At 43.9% G+C, this 19,715-nt stretch overlaps 1 protein-coding gene across 1 annotated transcript in view; it reads right to left on the bottom strand.

The window, feature by feature from the left end:
• Positions 1–826: 826 nt before the first annotated feature.
• LOC108802731 (immunoglobulin superfamily member 1-like) overlaps positions 827–19,715 on the bottom strand; it is a 37,305-nt gene continuing 18,416 nt past the window's right edge. Inside the window, exons 5-7 of the mRNA XM_018574585.1 lie at positions 19,399–19,683; positions 7,654–7,823; positions 827–1,072 (exon numbers count right to left, since the gene is read on the bottom strand). Coding sequence (XP_018430087.1) covers positions 827–1,072; positions 7,654–7,823; positions 19,399–19,683 — 701 coding nt within the window. The remainder of the gene's footprint in view (positions 1,073–7,653; positions 7,824–19,398; positions 19,684–19,715) is intronic.

Genomic DNA, 19,715 nt, shown 5'->3' with positions numbered 1-19,715 from the left:
AATGTCCAGCCAGTCTGGTAGCAAGAGTGGTGCACAGTCAAGAAAGTCCATCAGGTCTGGCAGTCGGCGTGGGTGGGTCAGTCTAAAGGACCTGTCTCCTCTGCCGATCATCAGAGAGAATGGGTAACCCCAACGATAAGGGACACCGCCCGCTTGGAGATGGTCCGTAAGGGGCTTGAGAAGGCGCCTACGGTTTAAGGTTTGCGGGCACACATCAGGCAGGATCTGGACATCAGCTCCATCAAAGTCCACTGCACCCTGTCTCCACGCATTGCGGAGGATTTCCTCCTTAACATTGAAAAAGTGCACACGGCACAACACATCTCTAGGCCTGTTGACATCGGGTCCTCTGGGGCCCAGGGTCCTGTGTACCCGATCCAGTTCCAGCTGATCTGTCGGGGGCTTACCTAGTAGGCCATTGAATATAGCTGTTACAGCTGCCCTCAGGTCCTGTCCCCCTGTGGCTTCTGGGATCCCCCTCAGCCGCAAATTGTTGCGGCGGTTATGATTTTCAGTGTCTTCCAGCTAGTTGGATCGACTGGGCCTTCTGCGTCAGCACGGCCTCCTCTAACTGGGAAACTCGCGCCAATATCACGGAATCTGCCGTCTCTAAGGCCTCTATGCGCTGTGCGTGCTGGGCAACCCCCCTCCTTTACCTCTGCTAGATCCGCGCGGAGGGTGGCTGCAATCTGGGAGATCATAGCCTGCATGTCGTCCCTGGTCGGGAGCGCCGCCAGCATGGCACATAGGTCAGGTCTGCTGGATATGTCCGATCCACCCGTCGCTTGCGGGAGCCCCTGAGATGTCAATGCCTCAAGCCCCAACATCAGATCAGGTAAGGAGCTGGAGGGGGATGGTGGTTGCTCCATCCTGCGGAGAGGAGTGTGTCTGGGTCGCGGCCGGTGACCGTCCCGGCACTTCCACTCGCCACGCTGTAGGCCCGGAGCCCGATGACCGCGTGGCTTGACTCCTGGCCCTGACTCCCCCGGACGGCTGGGACAGAAAGGGGTCCAATCGGGCCTGTACCCGCGGGCGTGGAGGGGCGCGGGGGGTCCGCGTCTTCCTGGTACCTCTTGACATGGGGCGTAATGGAGTCTGATGAGAAGATCAACTGGTAATTACTCCATCACTCCACGGAGCTCTCCTTACTCACGTCCTCTCACGCCATGTTCAGGCCACGCCCCCAAACATACTATTTTCTAATAGATCAGTTTAGAAATCCCCTGATGAAGCAAAGCTTCGAAATGTGTAGGGATTGAACACACTGATCTAAAAACGAATATTTATTTGATCCACAACTGTTATGCACAGCTTGATTCATGGGTATACGCTCCTGATACAATGAATCTATTTTAAGTTTTTTTTCAATTTACTGTTGTCTGTTTTTTGTATATATATTTATGGTACATGTATAATAAAATTAATTTTATACAAAAAGATTTGAAGCTGTGGTGTAATACCTCTCAGAAACCCCTATCTTTTCTCCTTTTGTTTGTTACTAATTTCATATTGAGGGGGAGAGGTCACACCGGTGGGGCCCAGTGTGCTGGCCACTCACGACTGCATTGTGATTTCTCCCTGTAGAGATGAGTTTTCAAGGATCGCCTAAAGGTGGACAGAGTAGGACATAGGCGGGCAGATTGGGGTAGGGAGTTCCAGAGGATGGGAGACGCTCTTTAAAAATCCTGGAGGCGAGGAGGTGACGAGAGCTGGAGAGCGAGCAGGTGGTCTTAGGAAGAACCAAGGGGGCGGTTTCTGTGATATTTTGAGATGAGGTGGGTGATGTTGGTTGGGGCGGAGTTATAGATGGCTCTGTAAGCTATTGTTAGTATTTTGAATTTTATACGTTGCGGAAATGGGAGCCAGTGGAGCGACTGGCAGAGGGAGGTGGCGGACACTGATCAGTTGGTAAGGTGGAGGAGTCTGGCAGCAGTGTTAATGATGGACTGAAGGGGGGATAGCCTGCTTAGTGGTAGGCCGACAAGGAGGGAGTTACAGTAGTCAAGGCGATATATTACAAGGAAGTGAATTAGACGCTTTGTGGTATCATGTGTTAAGAAGGGACGGATTTTGGAAATTCAAAGGAGGTTTAGTCGGCAAGATTTGGATAGTGATTGGGTGTGGGGCTGAAAGAAGAGCTCAGGATCAAGGATTACTCCTAGCACCCTGGCTTCATGGGAGGGATTGATTGTAGCGCTGTTGATTGTGATGGAGAAGTTGGGGGAGGGAACATGGAGAGGAGGAAATATTATAAGCTCAGTTTTGGACAGATTTAGTTTGAGGAAGTGGTGTGACATCCTTGGAGATATGTCAGTGAGTAGGTTAGTGATGCATGTGGAGATAGAAGCGGTGAGCTGAGGGGTAGAGAGATATATTTGGGTGTTGTCAGCATAGAGATGGTAATGGAAGCCATGGGAGGTTATCAACTGACTCAGGGAGGGGGTGTAGATAGAGAATAGAAGAGGCCGAAGGACAGAGGCTTGGGGGACCCCCATGGATAGAGGAAGAGGAGAGGAGTAAGGAGAGTTATAGGTGATGGTGAAGGTGCGCTGGGATAGGTAGGAGGTGAACCATGAGAGAACAGAGTCTTGGAGTCCAAGGGATTGGAGTGTATTGAGGAGGAGTGTGTGGTCAACTGTATTAAAAGCAGCAAAAAGGTCCAGGAGTATAAGAACAGAGTAGTGACCTTTGGTTTTAGTGGTTAGTAAATCAGTAGTAGGTTTTAGAAGGGCAGTTCTTGTGGAGTGTTGCCGACAGAAGCCAGATTGAAAGGGGTCCAGGAGGTTGTTAGCAGTAAGTTGGTGGCTCAGGCGGTTGTAGACCAGGTGTTCAAGAGGTTTTTGAGCTGAATGGGAGCAAGGAAATGGGTCCTAAATTGTTCAGACTGGTAGGCTCCATTGAGAGCTTTTTTTAAATGGGGTTCACCAATGCTTGTTTTAGCGGTGCATGGACGATGCCAGTGCAAAAGGAGAGGTTGAAGATGTGGGTAAGGCCTTGTTCACACCAAATGCAGACCAGATCCGGTCAGGTTTCTGCACACGCAGTGTAGTGGGTTGTGCCGCGTTTTAGACGCGTTTTTAGACACGTTTTTGATGTGTTTAGGGCTGGTTTTGGCAAAAAAAAATGTATTTTTTTTTTAAGTTTAACATGGGCTTTCAGGCACTTGCATGCGTTTTTGATGCGTTTTTGATGCGTTTTTGATGCGTTCCAGACCAGATCCAGAGCAGGTAAAATAGGGCTTGCCGCATTTTTTTCATCCGGTCTGGATCTGGTCTGGATCCGCACGCTGCGATGTGAACTGGAGGTCAAAATACCATAGGAATACATTGGACGCAGTTTTGATCCGGTCTGCACCTGCTCTGGTCCGGATCTGCTCCGCGCTTGGTGTGAACAAGGCCTAAGAGATTGAATAGAGATAGAGTAATACCACTTTCAAATTTATAAATAAATTATGGCTCACCTAATGTCAGCATATTGCAGGGTCAACTCCGCCCCCTTGACCCCCAGGATTGCCCCTAACAGAGATAAAAGGGAGAGATAACCCTAGCAACATGTTCTTTTTTGGCCCTCACTCCAGGACACCTTTAACCCCTTTTTTCTTTCCTTTATTTTTGTTGACTTCTTTGGATCCTCCCTACTGCAGTGCCCACCTGGGTTTAGCGTCTCTCAAGTTGGATGACCCTCCTGTTGGTGGTAAACCCACCTGATGCAGGGTTCCCATTGGTGCTGGGAAGTAATTGCAGAATAAATTTTGTGTACAAGGTCTGGCAATGATGGATATATTTCTAGTTTCTATTTATCCTTTCTTTTTTTTCTTCATGTTATACCCTATGTTATGTTATGGCTATGGTTTATCAGCATGCATGATGTTGCATTCCATTACCCCTAAAAGAGCCTTATGACTGAGATACTGGGTAGCCGATTCAACATCCAAACAGGATTTACAGGTGAAACTCGAATAATTAGAATATCATGCAAAAGTAATTGCTGTAAGTGCTGCAAAAGGGGCCCAAACCAAGTACTGAGTACATATGCATGCTTGTACTTTTCAGAGGTCCGATATTGTTCTATGTACAATCCTTGTTTTATTGATTGCATGTAATAATCTACTTTTTTGAGGTTGTGGATTTGGGGTTCTTGGGGTTTTCATGAGCTGTAAGCCATAATCATCACAATTATGACAAATCGCGGCTTTAATTATCTTGCTTTGCATGTAATGAGTCTATCTCATATATTAGTTTCACCTTTTAAGTTGGATTAGTGAAATAAATTAACTTTGCACGATATTCTAATTATTCGAGTTTCACCTGTATGTGCCATTACTAATGTTAAAACATTGTTTGGGAAAATTTGTGGTAAACAGAAACAACAGTTGTTTTGTGCTGGCCAATCATCACAGCAAAGGTTTTGAGACTCCAAGTCTTATAGGTCTGGACAACAGTACAATAGACCTCAATGGAAGGATATCCAGAGCTTCTTTTTGCGTGGGATCAACCCCAATGCAGCCTAGGCAGCAGATCCACAGACAAGGGAGCAAGGCTGGCTCAATTAAAAAGAACCTGGGTGGAGGAAATTTTGGATAGTTGGATAAGGAATCTTTTAATAAAGAGTTCCTAAAACCTCCTCCTCCTCCTTTCGTAGAAATAACTATTCCTGCAGACCCTTGAAGAGGAAGTCTTTACTAGCTTACGTAGAAGACTTGCTGAAATAGGATACCTTCTCTATGACTTGGGATTTCCTTTTCGCTTACATCTTTCCTTCCCACTGGCAATAAAGGTTCTCGAGAACATTCAGGCACGGTCTGTCATCATCATCCTGACATTCTGGCAGAGAAGGTCTTGTTTCCCACTTCTTTTGTATATGATCTCAGCTCCTTCTTGGTTTCTGCTGGCCAGGAAAGACTTTAGAGACATTGGCAGCATCCATACCCAACGCAGCTTCATCTAACAGCCTGAATTTGTAATCAACTAGCTTAAAGGCTCAGTGGTATAGGGGGACAATAATTATTGATACCTTGCTAAAGTCTAGGAAGTCTTCTAGTACCACCTACAATGGGATCTGGGACAGTTTTTTGTGCTTTGTGAAATAAATTGTTTTCTAGTCGATAAGACTAGAAACTGTCTTATAAGCCAGTCCTAGAGTTTTTACAAACAGCCTTGGACAATAGACTAACTACAATTCTTTGAAAGTTCAAATTTCAGCACTATCCTGTTTAACAGGTGTAGGGTGGGTGGAAGAACAGTTACTGAAGTATTTTATGAGAGCAGCAATCAGGTTGGAGCCACAAAAGAAGACATTATTTCCTTCTTGGGATTTGGGCATGTATTGAAATCTTTGACTCTTCCTCCTTTTGTTCCATTGGAAGATTGTTCCTTATGGTTCCTAACTCCTAACTAACCTAAAACAGTTTTCTTGATGGCAATTACATCAGCCAGGTGAGTAGAAGAGCTAAATGCCTTATCCTGCAAAAAACCTTTCTGTATTCTTCTCACTGATAAAGTAATTCTTTATCCATCTCTGGAGTTTCGGTCTAAAGTAGCATTTAGTTTTAATTCAAATTGGGAGACTGTACTTCCAGCATTTGCGCAAGACCCTTTGATGCATTAGGCAGATCTCTTAACTTCCTTGGATATGGTGAAGCTGTTTTAATTGTATTTAGAAAGAACTCAGAACTTCAGGAAAACTGACAGTCTCTTTCTCTTACCATGTGGTCTGAAGAACGGAACTCCTAGCATATTATGCTCTTGGATCCAGGCGGCTATTAGAATGGCTTACACCAAAAAGGGCTTACTTCTACTGGCTGAAGTATGGGCCCACTGTATAAAGGTAGTCTCCACATCATGGGCTTCCTATGCCAACGTTTCAGTGGGGGCTATCTGCAAAAGTCCAGATGGAGTTCCTGAACACCTTTGTTTGCAGTTACAAGCTGTATGTGGCGTTTGCTCAGTTGGCTAGGTTTGGTTCCTTGTTTCAGGGTTTCTTACCCTTCCTTGTCCTTTTGAGCTGCAGCTTGTCTTCTGTTGCAGTGTGCCTGACACTGCTCGTTCCTCTTTGGCACCCTCTTATGACCAAACCCATAAATATCATCATACTGCAACTATAACAAAACTCCTGACAACTTCCTGTCTCAGAGTGATGCTGCAACACCAATTCACTATTTAACCAACAGCTTGTCCAGTTAGTCTCCCCCTTTGTGTGTGTTCAGATTTATCAGGTGCTCTGCGGTTGTTCCTTTCTCAGTGTATGACCCTGGCTCTGGCTTACTGATCTCCTAGTTCCTGACTCCCTATTGTTTATGTTTAACCTGCTCTCAGTGTTCCCTGACCTGGTTTGGCTTACTACCCGCTTTGGCAGCTGACCTCTGGCTTGGCACCGACGGCGTCCTGGACTTTCTCCATCATTTTTTCAATTTTGTTTGTTATTTTTAATAAACTTTTTTTTTTTCTTGGTTTCCTAACACCCTGGTCCTATCTGCAGCCTTACGGCAATACATTCTTTTTAGCTTATTTTTTGTGTCTGCATTTTTTCCCTCCCTCTCTTTGTTTTGCTTTTATGTTCCACAATATGCTGACATTAGGTGAGCCAAGAATACGGAAAACTGTTAGCTGATACCATAATTTTCATTTCCTAGCTCATCCTCATGCCAACATATGTTCCTGACCTGGTGTCCTTTTGCTAGCTGGTTAGGGAACCTGTTGCTAGGGCTCTCCTGGGCAGTCAAGGGGGTGGGTTGACCCTGCAGTATGCTGACATGAGGATGAGCCAGGAAAGGAAAAGTACAGTAAGTATCAGGTAACAATTTTCTGTAATATTATTGTATTGGGAAATCTAAATTTCCATTATACTAACGCTACAAAAAAATTGTTGACCCACACCTACCATTGGTGACTTAGCAGGCATCTGTACAGATTGTTACCTTGTACACTCTAAATCTAGCCATGGCTTACTGGCCAGGAGCCTTGCAGAGCTTGCATACCGTGATGCTTGAAACTTCCTAGTTTCTCTGTAACTGGAAGACTCTAGTGTTTCTTTAAATGTATCCATACACCTGCAATACTACAGGCATGAACTTTTTAAAACAGAGTTTGATCATGTTCTTTAGATCTGCTTAAGTTCTGAGCCAGAGTAAAAGGTATGCTCGTGTATTTTTTTATTGTTATGTGTTATGAGTAAGTTTTGTCATCACAATTGTGTTGTTTTAATGTAAAAATAAATGCTCATGTGTTAATGTTTAAAGGCAAGCATTAGCTCCATGTTTTTTCTTGACCTTAGGAGTAGGTTTATTGAGACTAAAGCAGTTGCTGAGTCAGTTTGCCCACCTAGTGTAATAGTAAAGTTTTTACTATACTACATTTTGCTGTACAACTGTATGTATTAAATTTTATACATTTTTTATACTGTGTTACAAAATACTACTCGATTTTGTTATACCTGATATTTTATATTAATGCCACAGAAGATGAAGGTGCTATATATAGTAAATAAGTAAATAACACTAAGGGGGGGATTTTCAAAGGGAGAAGAGAAAGGAATGGTAAATAGGAGAAAGAGTAAAGGAAAACTTAAATTTGCACGTGTCAAAAAATGAAAAATAAATCAATAAAATTCACATAGATCAACAAACAGTTCTTTCTGACAAGTATGCTGTCTAACCTCTGTGTATTCAGGCTTTTCTGCCTGCATTCTACGAGCACGTGGAAGTTCAGGTGGACTTTCTTCAGTTTCCTGGAATATTTCAAAATGCTTCACAAGGATGACACCCAGTAGAATTAGGACAAACGCTGAGACAAGGAGCCGTATGATGTTCACAGTTGTATAATCATCTTTTTGGAAGAGAAAAAAAACAGCCATCATTGGGTAAATAGCTAATATAATTACACTTTTTTATTAGGACATTGTAAAAAGCCATTGTAATATCAATTTATAGAGGGAATCGACATAATGTGATATCAATTTATAGAGGGGATTAATATCAACAGATATTTTATAATTCATTGACCAGTAAAATTAAGGAGACAGATGCCCGCCATTAGAATTTGAATAGGCATCTTGGGCCTAATTCACACCCAGCCGTTAAATTGCTCCTGTCAGGTTCTTGGGCAGATAAGGGTGGACATCTGCAGACTTTTTGACCACACCACAGCAGGAGACAAGAGGTCTCTATGCATTAGGCTCCGCTCTGTCTGGTGAACGGTTGTCCTTTTCATAGATCAGAGGAATTCTGTTTCATCTTTAAGAAAATCCAGTTATAGAGAGATTAAACTTATTCCCACTGTAGATATTACGAGCTACATGCCCATATAAAATTGTAGGGTTTGACTATACAATCACCTAGAAACCAACAAAACAGTTATTTGGGGACCGCTTGTAGCAGCCATGCAGTGAGTGGACTTGTTGCGATCAGGTCAATGAGCTGGTATCAGAAATCCTACCAATGATCCAGGCATCAGAACTGGCAGGCCCAAATAACCTATGGTCACTTTAGAACCTCTCCTCCCAGCAGGGAGGGTGACACCTCCTGAGGTTATTGGCCAAAGGGGCTAGAGCCTGCCCCACATCCATATCCCAATAAATTGGGTAGCTGGAATTATGAACTTAGTATTCGTCTGGAAGAGTGTATCTAGGGACACAGCATTTATAGATGTGTGGTGTTCTTCCACTAGCAGCATAAAAAATACTGCCCAATGATAAAAAAAATTCTCCTATTTTATTTGATATCACTAGTCAACATTTAAGACCTATTTGAGAGGGTTTTGGCAATGCTCTATCTCCCTCATAACTAAAATCTGGAGAGAAGAAAACATAGGATTTCTGACTTAGCTGTAAAATCCTTTTCTTAGAATACAGTACAGGACAAAGACGGTTGGGTTATGTTAGCGGTATCCTCAGGTGATTGGACATTGGTCAGAGCTGTTAGAGCTTATAAAAGAGAGGGACAGAGAGAAGGCAAAATCCCAGCAGAGAAGTGGGAGCCACACTGCACAAAGAGCCTAGTTTGGAGTCACACTGCACAAAGAGCCTAGTTTGGAGTCCCCCCTTTTGGAAGACGGTGGACGGCCAGCCAGAAAAAGACAGAGTGACAGGTGATCGGACATTGGTCAGAGCTGTTAGAGCTTATAAAAGAGATGGACAGAGAGAAGGCAAAATCCCAGCAGAGAAGCGGGAGCCAAACTGCACAAAGAGCCTAGTTTGGAGCCACACTGCACAAAGAGCCTAGTTTGGAGTCCCCCCTTTTGGAAGACGGTGGACGGCCAGCCAGAAAAAGACAGAGTGACAGGAACGGGGGGGTTTAGACACAGATCACCCAATAGAGAGGGGAACTAGGTCTTAGGAATCACCAGCTCCGGCATCTTCATCACCTGACAAGGAAATATCCCTCAGCTTCACTCATTTTGGGTGAGAATAAGACTCCTAAGGGGTCTTAAGGGATGGGGTCACACAAATGCGGATACACCACTGCTCTGGATCTGTATAACACCCTACAGCTAGCCCAACATGCTGCACAATGTGCCAAGGTGAGCGCCCACATAGGGTCCAGTGCCCAGAGCAACATTACAGGCCAGACTGCCATCTTCTGGCGCTGTCCGGATTGGGCCCCTGAAGCCTTTACCTAGGTGGCTGCATGCAGTGAAAGGATTTGACTTAAGACATCAAAGTAAGACTAAACATATTCTCCCAGAGAGAGAAAGAAACATGTCCATCAATTACAGACACTGGTGTGAAACTGAGTACCTGCTGTGGTGGGAGGGGTTATCTAACAGCTTTGTCTAGTGTCCGCATTACCATGACCATTAGATTTTGACACATGCAATGCAACAATGGATACATCAGTCTAGGACTCCTACAGCAGATTATAAATGCCTGGACTGAACCATTTGACTGCGTCTTCATTTTCATCAACCCTACTGCAGTATAAAATATATTTTTGTAATATTAAGGTTTATTTCCATAATTACATAACATTAGCTGTAAGATACATTTTGCAAATTTTACTTTGATTTTTTATTAAAAATGAAAACCCCAGGTGTTGGATGAAGGATAGCAAATGTGGTCAATCTGGCAAGCACATGGACAAATATCGCCAAAGAATACGGTGTATAAATACAACAAAATCTAATGGGTGTCTGATGGAAAATAATTGAACCAATAAGAGGTGCACCGAAATGGAAATTTTAAAAACGAAACCGAAATTAAAAAAAATGTCAGGCCGAAACCGATACCGAAAATGTTTTTTATTTTTTCAATTTTTTTAAATATTTTATTTTTTATAAACGTTTTACATTTTTTATATTCATTTTTATTTATTAATTCATTTTTTATTAAATACAGTAATACCTTGGTTTACAAGTAACTTGGTTTGAGAGCGTTTTGCAAGACAAGCAAACATTTCTGAAAATGTTTGCTTTGATATACAAGCAATGTCTTGCAATAAGAGCAAAATTTTGTAGAAAACCACCACCGAATAAGGCTGTAGCAGTGCGAGTGATGAGTCTGTTTAACGACAACACAATGTCACATTGGATAGATTCCTTGTTAAGGTTTCACGAAATTAAAAAGATTCCATTGAGCCAAGAGATAGCAGTGATTCCGTAAGTGATAGTGAAAGTTGTCCTACACAATAATCCTCCTCTCTCTTGTCCCCCTCACACCAGCCACGAAGGTATCTGTAATTGGTTTATGTTTCTTTATATTTTGTACAGTATTACATTACTCTATTGTAATCATTTTTATATGAATATTTTTGGGTTGTGGAACGAATCATCTGAATTTCCATTAATTCCTATGGGAAATTCGCTTTGATATACAAGCGCTTTGGATTACAAGCATGCTGCCGGAACGAATTATGCTCGTAAACCAAGGTATTACTGTACTTGTATTTTTTACTTTACTTTTAGGGGCTTCAGTGAAAGATTAGGGGTTTAAACAGACCCCTGATATTTACCTTTTAAAATAGAAAAAGAGATCGAGAACACAAAGTCCTCAATCTCTTTTTCTGTGTCCCCTGTTATCAATGAACAGGAATCCTCTATGAGTGTTCCTGTTCATTGATAACATGAGAACATTGTTTGTTTACTATAACCACAATTATGATTGAATGGGGGTGATGTAGATCACTCCCATTCATTCATAATTGAGGATATAGTTAACATAACATATCCTCAATTATGTACACACACTCATCGATCACTGATCACTGAGTGTGTGTACATTGCTTTTCTCTCTGACACGCTGTCACAGGAGGCTGGTCGAGCAGTGTAGAGAGGAAAGCCCAGCCTCCTGTGACAGCGCTGTCTCTGCCCCACACCGCTCTGCCGGACTGTGATAGGCGGATGAGCGGTGTGGGAGGAGAGACGCTGGCCGCTCCAAGCGCTCTCGTCGTGCAGCGCTCGGCAGGGAGAAAAGAAACCAGGGATCCGCCGATGTATCGGCCGAAACATGGCTCTTTCGGCATTATGCCAAAAGTGCCATTTTCGGCCGATATGTTTCGGCGGCCGATATATCGGTGCATCCCTAGAACCAATTATATGCCAATGTTTAAAAATGTTTCTAAATGCATCATTACTCATAAAAAATCCCCTCTTAGACAGTTGTCACCTGAACAGTTGTCCTCATCAGAAGCCTTAGCCTCTGTTCTTCATCTGGTGTCAACTGTAACATATTGGACTTATCATTTTCTGCCCCCCTAACAATGGTCACCAGAACAAATAGGCAGGGTGAATCTACCCAGCAGAGATACAGACGGCAATGAAAACCTATTTTAACCTATTTAACCCTTCCTTGCTGCATCCAATATTTTAAAAAGTATTAATATGTTTTAATCCTTTGTTGTCTAATTATTATGGCAGTGGCAGAACTGGTATTTAAACAAACTATCAGCTGCTAGGGATGCACCGATACCAATACTAGCCGCCCGGCTTCCCGGCTAATCAGGAAGCCAGGTGGCGAGTCATTACACGCCGCCTGGCTTCCTTAATGGGACTTCCGGTATTGGTATTCGGTATCGGTGAGTACCGAAAAAAACTCGTACTCGATTCCGAAAAAAACGGGTGATTCCCTATCAGCTGCTATAGCAGCCGGGAGTTAGTTTACCTTTTTTACACCCAGATGCGGCTTACTTGTAGAAAGAAACAAAATGTGCAGGCCTCCAGTACCAGTGGTACTCAAACAACAAAAGTCTTGCCAAAACATTGTCACAATTTTATTGTACTTCATAATTAAACCAAAATATGACAAATATGACATAAACCCCCCTTCCTAAAAATATTTAATAGTATCCCCAGCATGCCTGTGGAGCCACTAGGTACCATCCAATAATTACTAATATTTCCGGAATACTATATATCCTTGTGCTGCAAATGCCATCTCTAGGAATATAATTTGTTTGCAAACAGGGAAACACTTGAAGTCCTATTGGAAAAAGTGAATGGATATTTTAGGACTAAGAGTTCGAAATCCAGGAAACAGTCGATTAGCTCTTGTGAGCATAGTGTGCATGTGACTCAGAAATAGCTCTATATAGACGGCTCTGTTTAATATACACTATATTGCCAAAAGTATTGGGACAAATCATTGGATTCAGGTGTTCCAATCACCTCCATGGTCACAGGTGTATAAAATCAAGCACCTAGGCATGCAGACTGCTTCTACAAATATTTGTGAAAGAATGGGTCGCTCTCAGGAGCTCAGTGAATTCAAGCATGGCACTGTGATAGGTTGCCACCTGTGCAATATGTCCATCTGTGAAATGTCCTTGCTACTAAATATTCCACTGTCAACTGATAGAGGTATTACAACAAAGTGGAACCATGGCCATCTTTAATATTAATTGGACCATGGGCAAGATTTTGCCACAAAGTGGGAGCAACAGCAACTCAGCCACGAAGTGGTAGGCCAAGTAAAATGACAGAGCGGGGTCAGCGCATGCTGAAGCGCACAGTGCGCAGAAGTCGCCAACTGTCTGCAGAGTCAGTAGCTACAGACCTCCAAACTTTGTGTGGCCTTCAGATTGGCACAACAACAGTGTGTAGAGAGCTTCATGGAATGGGTTTCCATAGCCGAACAGTTGCATCCAGGCCTTACATCACCAAGTGCAATGCAAAGCGTCGGATGCAGTGGTGTGAAGCACGTCGCCACTGGACTCTAGAGAAGTGGAGCCGTGTTCTCTGTCTGGCAATCCGATGGACGTGTCTGGGTTTGGCAGTTGCCAGGAGAATGGTACTTGCCTGACTGCATTGTGCCAAGTGTAAAGTTTGGTGGAGGGGGGATTGTTTTTCATGGTGTAGGGTGGTTTTTCTGGGATTGGGTTTGGCCCCGCAGTTCCAGTGAAGGGAACTCTTAATGCTTCAGCATATCAAGACATTTTGGACAATGTAATGCTCCCAACTTTGTGGGAACAGTTTGGGGATGGCCCCTTCCTGTTCCAACATGACTGCGCACCAATGCACAAAGCAAGGTCCATAAAGACATGGATGTGCAAGTTTGGGGTGGAGGAACTTGACTGGCCTGCACAGAGTCCTGACCTCATACTGATAGAACACCTTTGGGATGAATTAGAGCGGAGACTGCGAGCCAGGCCTTCTCGTCCAACATCAGTACCTGACCTCAAAAATGTGCTTCTGGAAGAATGGTCAAACATTCCCATAGACACACTCCTAAGCCTTGTGGACAGCCTTCCTAGAAGAGTTGAAGCTGTTAAAGGGTGGGCCAACTCAATATTGAACCCTACAGACTAAGACTGGGATACCATTAAAGTTCACGTGCATGTAAAGGCAGGTGTGCCAATACTTTTGGCAATATAGTGTATATCAATGCCCTTCAATGCTATGGTTTCCACCACATTTGTGGATGAAAAGTCCAGTGCTGTAGGCACTTCCTGAATTCAGTTGTAAACAACACATGCAGACCAACATGCATATTTGGATCCTATATAGACTTCCAGTGAATCCTTAATATTGTTATCAATAGGGCACCGTCCGTTCTATACATTCACATATGCATGTATCTCAAAATGGGATCCGTTGGACCAATCCCATTGTGTCAGGACACCACCTTGTCTTATATATTCAAACGGGTGATTCACTGGGGGTGATTTACTAACCTAAACACACGCACGCACCAGGTGCGTGTGATTTTTACACAGCAAAGCGTATTTATCAACCAAAAAGACTCTATAAGCATGTTTCCACTAATGCCATATATGGAAAAATCATGCACATGATGCATATATAATGCTGCTTCACAGTTTAGACAAAAATGGTTAGCTCATGCATTTACATTCCTGCATTCATCAACGCAAGCAACACAATGTAGAGCTAATTTACACAACATCACCTTGCAATTCAGGGCAGGGCTTTGCACAACACACCTGCTGGGTGTGTACACATTACAAAGGTGTCTAGATTCCACCCATAGATCATGCTGGGAGGGAACACACTACAGAGGTGTATACATGTTCGTGGTGTGTTTATAAGGTTAGTAAATCAACCCCACTGTGTCACACATCCTGAGGGGCTGGAGTTTCCTGCCCCCTAGTGTGCATCCAATACTTCAAGGCGCTAAAGGATCTGCCCCCTAGTGTGCATCCAATACTTCAAGGCGCTAAAGCACTTCACAGAAGAAATCTGTTTGGTAACGCATTGTATTCAACATGCATCTACAGAAGCTCACTGTTCTACATGTAGAGCATATGTATTGTATGATTCTCACACAGATGCCAGTTTTTTATATATGTGTGGCAAGACTTTTGTGGGTTTGAGTACCACTGGTATTGGAGGTAGGGATGGGCTTGATGTTCGAGTTGAACAACATCACTAGTTTGTGTGTGTTCGGCAAACACAGGAACTATCAGGGCGTTCGGCGGGCTGTTTGCCTACTGAGCTCCCCACAAGGCACTATGCACTGCACAGTGCCTTTGAGAAACCTGACTTGGTAAAGCAATGCACCTGACCACAGGTCAGGTGCAACACTTTGCCCAATCACAGCACAGTGCGCTGTAAGAGCCATGATTAGGCAAAGTAATGTTGACTTTGCCCAATCATGGCTCACAGCTATGTCTCAGCCACACACTATATAAGGCTGTGCACACAGTAGCCTTATGTAGTGTGCTGCTGTTGTTAATTATAGGTGTAGGTAGATGCAGTTAGGTGTAGTTAGGTGTAGTGTAAGCTAACTGGTGTAAGTGCTTTATACAGCATGTTAGTGCTATATGCAGTACTGTATATAGTATTATTTTCTGTGCAGTATATTCACTGTCTTTTCTTTGTCTTTTTGTTTGTGTCAGTGGCGTCGCTGGTGTTCCTCCTTCTGTGTCACCAGTGTTCTCATTTTTTTGATTTATTTTTTTTCAGCAGCAGGTTCTTTTGTTGCCTCATTGCTGTCCCTCCTTCCGTGTCGCAGGTGTTACCGTTTTTCTTTCTTTACCATCTCTAATACCATTGTACAACAGTTTATAGTGCACCAAGCACCACATGCGATAAAGTATTGCACCCAAGCACCAATTTCCCATCCCACAATAATAAAATTATTATTCTGCATTGCTGTATAATGTATTGCTGGGATTTCCTTGGGCTGCTGTGGTTCAAGTAGTCCTCTATAGCTGGTGGTACGGTGGTATTATTCTGTATTGCTGTATATTTTATTGCTGGGATTTCCTTGGGCTGCTGTGGTTCGAGCTTTCTGGGGGTTATATGTCCCCCGCATAAGCCCCACATCATGTCTGAAATTCCAACAAGGAGACGGGTGCATATAATGTGAATTGTTTACAGCAGGGCCCATCCCTGCGCTCATCAAGAGTAACTGTGAGGGGTTACAGTGTGGAGGAACCAACATCCAAGGCCCATTTTTTCCACACCTATAAGCCTTCAAAATGGGAACATTTGATTTTCCGGGTTCTGGTACCATAGACTTTCATTGAGTTCTAAGTTTGAGTTAGAACTTTTTCCATGTTCCAAAGTTCGAGTTAGAACCAAACACAGGTGTGTTCAGCCCATCACTAATTGGAGGTCTGAACATTTTGTTTCTATGTATATTTGTTAAACAGTGGACCATTACCACACATTTCTCTCAAATCATCATATCTAAGTGGTATTTTTAGACTCTTAGGAGTGTATATATTTGGACTACTTCTGGGGGCGCTGCCTGATCCGTACCACAGTCAATAGAGTACAGTAAAAGTGCAGGCAGGGCACTAGACAAAGCTCTACGGACAAAATTGAAGTGAAATAGTTTGATTAATATATGTAAATATAGCAGATTACATTGTACTGTGTGTATTCTGTGTAAATGTCATGTTTGCACTTTTGAATTTACCCCCGGCTCCGCCCCCCGCTGTGACGCCCGAAAACGAAACTGAAAGCCAAATGCCGGCATCAGCAGGCCAAACACAGCAGAAGACACAGCGGGCTCGCAGGGACAGGGTAAGTTACACTTTTGCGCAATCCCGAGTGTGGCTCGGGTGTCATGAAGCCAGAGCTAGCCTGCGGGGCCGGAATGCGGGACAGGCACCTGCGCATGAGCATCGTCCTACACAGAGGATGGTGCGCTGCCGCGTGCCTCTACGTAGGCGTGCACGCGTCCATGTGCGCGGACGTGCGCACACGCTCGTTCCTAATGATGGCGCCAAAAGGGCTATTTAAGGCTGAGACACCCAGACCTCCCTGCTGACTGATCTTCAGCTATTACCATGTTCCTGGATCCTGTATACCTGTTGTTTTCCTGTTACCAACCCGGCCTGTTTTGACCTTGCTCCTGTTCTGTGTTCCTTGACCTCGGCTTGTCTTTGACCTCTCTCCTGCCTGCTCCCTGGATACCAAGCTGCCTGCAAGTTACCGACCCGGCCTGTCCCTGATTACGTCCTGCCTTCTGATTCTGTACCTCATTGCCAGATTGTGGATGACCCGGCTTGTGTTACTCTGCTTCTAGGATCGTGTTACCAACCTGCATCCTGCTCTGAAACCTCTGCAACCTGCACACAGCTTCGACAGGAGTCGCAACCTACCGGCACTTGTGCCACTCCTTGTCCTCACGCACCTGTTCCCACCATCCAGGGGTGTTTGGACTGGAGCAGCAAGAGAGGCCGCCCTCTTCATCTCAGGCTCCATCTAAGGTATGTGACATCGGGGGTTACCGCTCTTGGTACTGAAAATTAACCCTGAGCCATACTCAGGAATACCGCCAGGGAGGCAAATGACGCCCAGTAGAATGAGGGTATTTGGTAGGAGACACGGTTGAGACCAGAGCCGGTCTGACCATAGGGTATGCCGGGCACTTGCCCAAAGGGCCGAACTGAACACAGTCAGCCTGATTGTGTTCAGCCCGGCCGTTCCTCTATGTCTGATGCATAGCGTTGGACACTTGGCTGCCCAATGCCATGCATCAGCCTTCTCCGAACACTGCACTGGCCTGCTCTGACGCTGTACACTGACTGGCCAGATTATTATGACCACCCCATCAGTACTTCGTTGGGCCACGAGATTACTTCAGATTACTTCATTGGGCCGCCTCGTGACTCCACGAGATGTTGAAAGGTGATGCAAGGAATCTGACACTGCACTGATGGTCTTCTGTTGTCTTGCCACTCTACGTTCTGCCCTAACATTGACTAGTCGCTGACGGCCACAATTCGCACGTTCAGACCCAGATTTTCGGCTGACAGTCCAGTCTTTAAACACTTTAACAACAGCTGCTCTTCTTCTGCTGAATTCTGCTGTTTTGCTGATACTCGCTCAATGGCTCCGAGCGCCAACAATCATCCCACCTTCAAAGGCTGTTAAATCGAGTTGTTTACCCATATCTTCAGAAAAAAATCACTTCTACTGTCATGGTAAACAACCTGCTTCCCTATTTATAATGGTTTGGCCCTTTAGCAACTTCAGCGTGAAATTATAGTTAATTATAGCTAATTTGCCTACAAACGTCAGGTGGTCATAATAATCTGGCCACTCAGTGTATATAGTGGTGTCAGCAGAGACCACTGTCTGTGGAAGGGAATTCCATGTTTTAACTACTCGCTCAGTAAAAAACCCCTTGCATGTTCTAAGATTAAACCCCCTTTCACAACCTCTTGTTGTGTCCACGTGTTCTCAATACTGAAACATAACAACTTGAAAACAACTTGTTCTGAATATTGTGGTCCCCATTGATGATTTTGAAGACTGCAATAAGGTCTCCTCTTAAGTGCCCCTTTTCTAAGGAGAATAAAAGTTTAATTGTTGGAAGCGGTCTTCATAGCTCAGCCCTTCTATCCCTTTAATTAATTGTGTAGCCCAATGTGCCACCCATAGAGTGTATACTGTATTGTGTCCTCTGTAAGTAGCCAAACTAGGCAGGCCTGAGGCCTAAGACAGCTGCCTGTGCTCCTGGCAGCCCACATGCTATTACCTGTAAGACAACTTTACATGTGAGCATCCACCTGAGTATCAGCATTGTCTGCTGCACATAAAGCTTTCAGTTTGGAGTGGAAATTCTGTATTGTGGCAGAGTTTCCAGCCAATAGAGTCTCGGCTATGAAAGACCTGTCAAAAGCTGTCAGTGCAGTTATGCTGTGGTTGGCCTGTGTACAGAATAAGTGGTATTGTGCTGGAGAACTGGAAACGCTATTTTGGGAGCAGTGACCTGTACACTGTGCTCAGGGTGGCTGGGGAGGTGGAGATCTGCTGAGGATATCACAAGACTTCTCTGCAGCAAGCTTCCTATATTGTTACAAGGTTTGTATGCTGGTTGTAGCAAGACATGTGTGTTGGCTGTAGCCCTCCTGTACTTACCAGCAGCTGGCCTCACCCCTTGACGGTGCTTCCGTGTTTGGCTCCGCCCCCAGATTGGAATGGGGCAGGCCTTTGAGATCGCATGATTGGACTGCTTAGTCTATAATGCTCGGGCCTATTTTTTGTCCCAGTCCGGCCCCAGTTGAGACCTCCTTGCCTATTTACACTTACTTGTAGAAGTGGTTTTTACAGATGCCTAACCACTTCTATATGGTGGGGAACATGAGGCCCCACCGTGCCATTACGTCCTGCCATGTGTAGTAAAATAAAGTGTATTTTTGACTAAACATATTGATTTGAATAACAGAAACACAAATGTCATGCGATATAAAACAACGTCAACGATTAGCTTTTTTTCTACAGGCTCTTTGCATTCAGGAAATATACAGTATAATGTATTGTGGTTTAAAGTGCATTTTCCTAAACAAAATGTGCATATTAGTATGTGTGCGCAAAGTGACACATATGCATCCAACAGCAAAAAGGGCTAAAGGAAAAATCTGTTTATATGAATGACTAAAACAGTTCTTATTTCAGATGCTAATAAATAATAATAGATTTGCAATTTAGTTATATTTATATTATCTATTAGTAATTCTTTTCATTTAAACAGTTGTAGTAAAGTGCTTATACGTACCTCCCCAGATTGAAACTGGCTTGCTAATGGCAGAACGTGCAAAGTTGCTGCCTATCCTTATTGCGTAGATGCAGTAGTATTTCTTCTGAATATGGTTAGGACTTGAGATGTTAAATGTGACATGGTTTTCTGCTACACCTTCTATTTCTTCTTCAATGCCTTCACTGCTATTGAGCAGCTGAAACCGTATATTTCGTGGATGTGGAACTGGAGCTTGGCATTTGATTTTGACACTTTTGTCATCATTGGCATACACTTCCCATGAGACTGTAGGGCTCTGAAGATCTGAAACAGAAGTAATTTTATAAAAAATAATA

Source organism: Nanorana parkeri, unplaced genomic scaffold (genome assembly GCF_000935625.1).
Source record: "Nanorana parkeri isolate BGI_ZX_2015 unplaced genomic scaffold, ASM93562v1 scaffold3070, whole genome shotgun sequence".
NCBI lineage: Eukaryota > Metazoa > Chordata > Amphibia > Anura > Dicroglossidae > Nanorana > Nanorana parkeri.
This window is presented reverse-complemented; position numbering and strand designations above follow the sequence as displayed.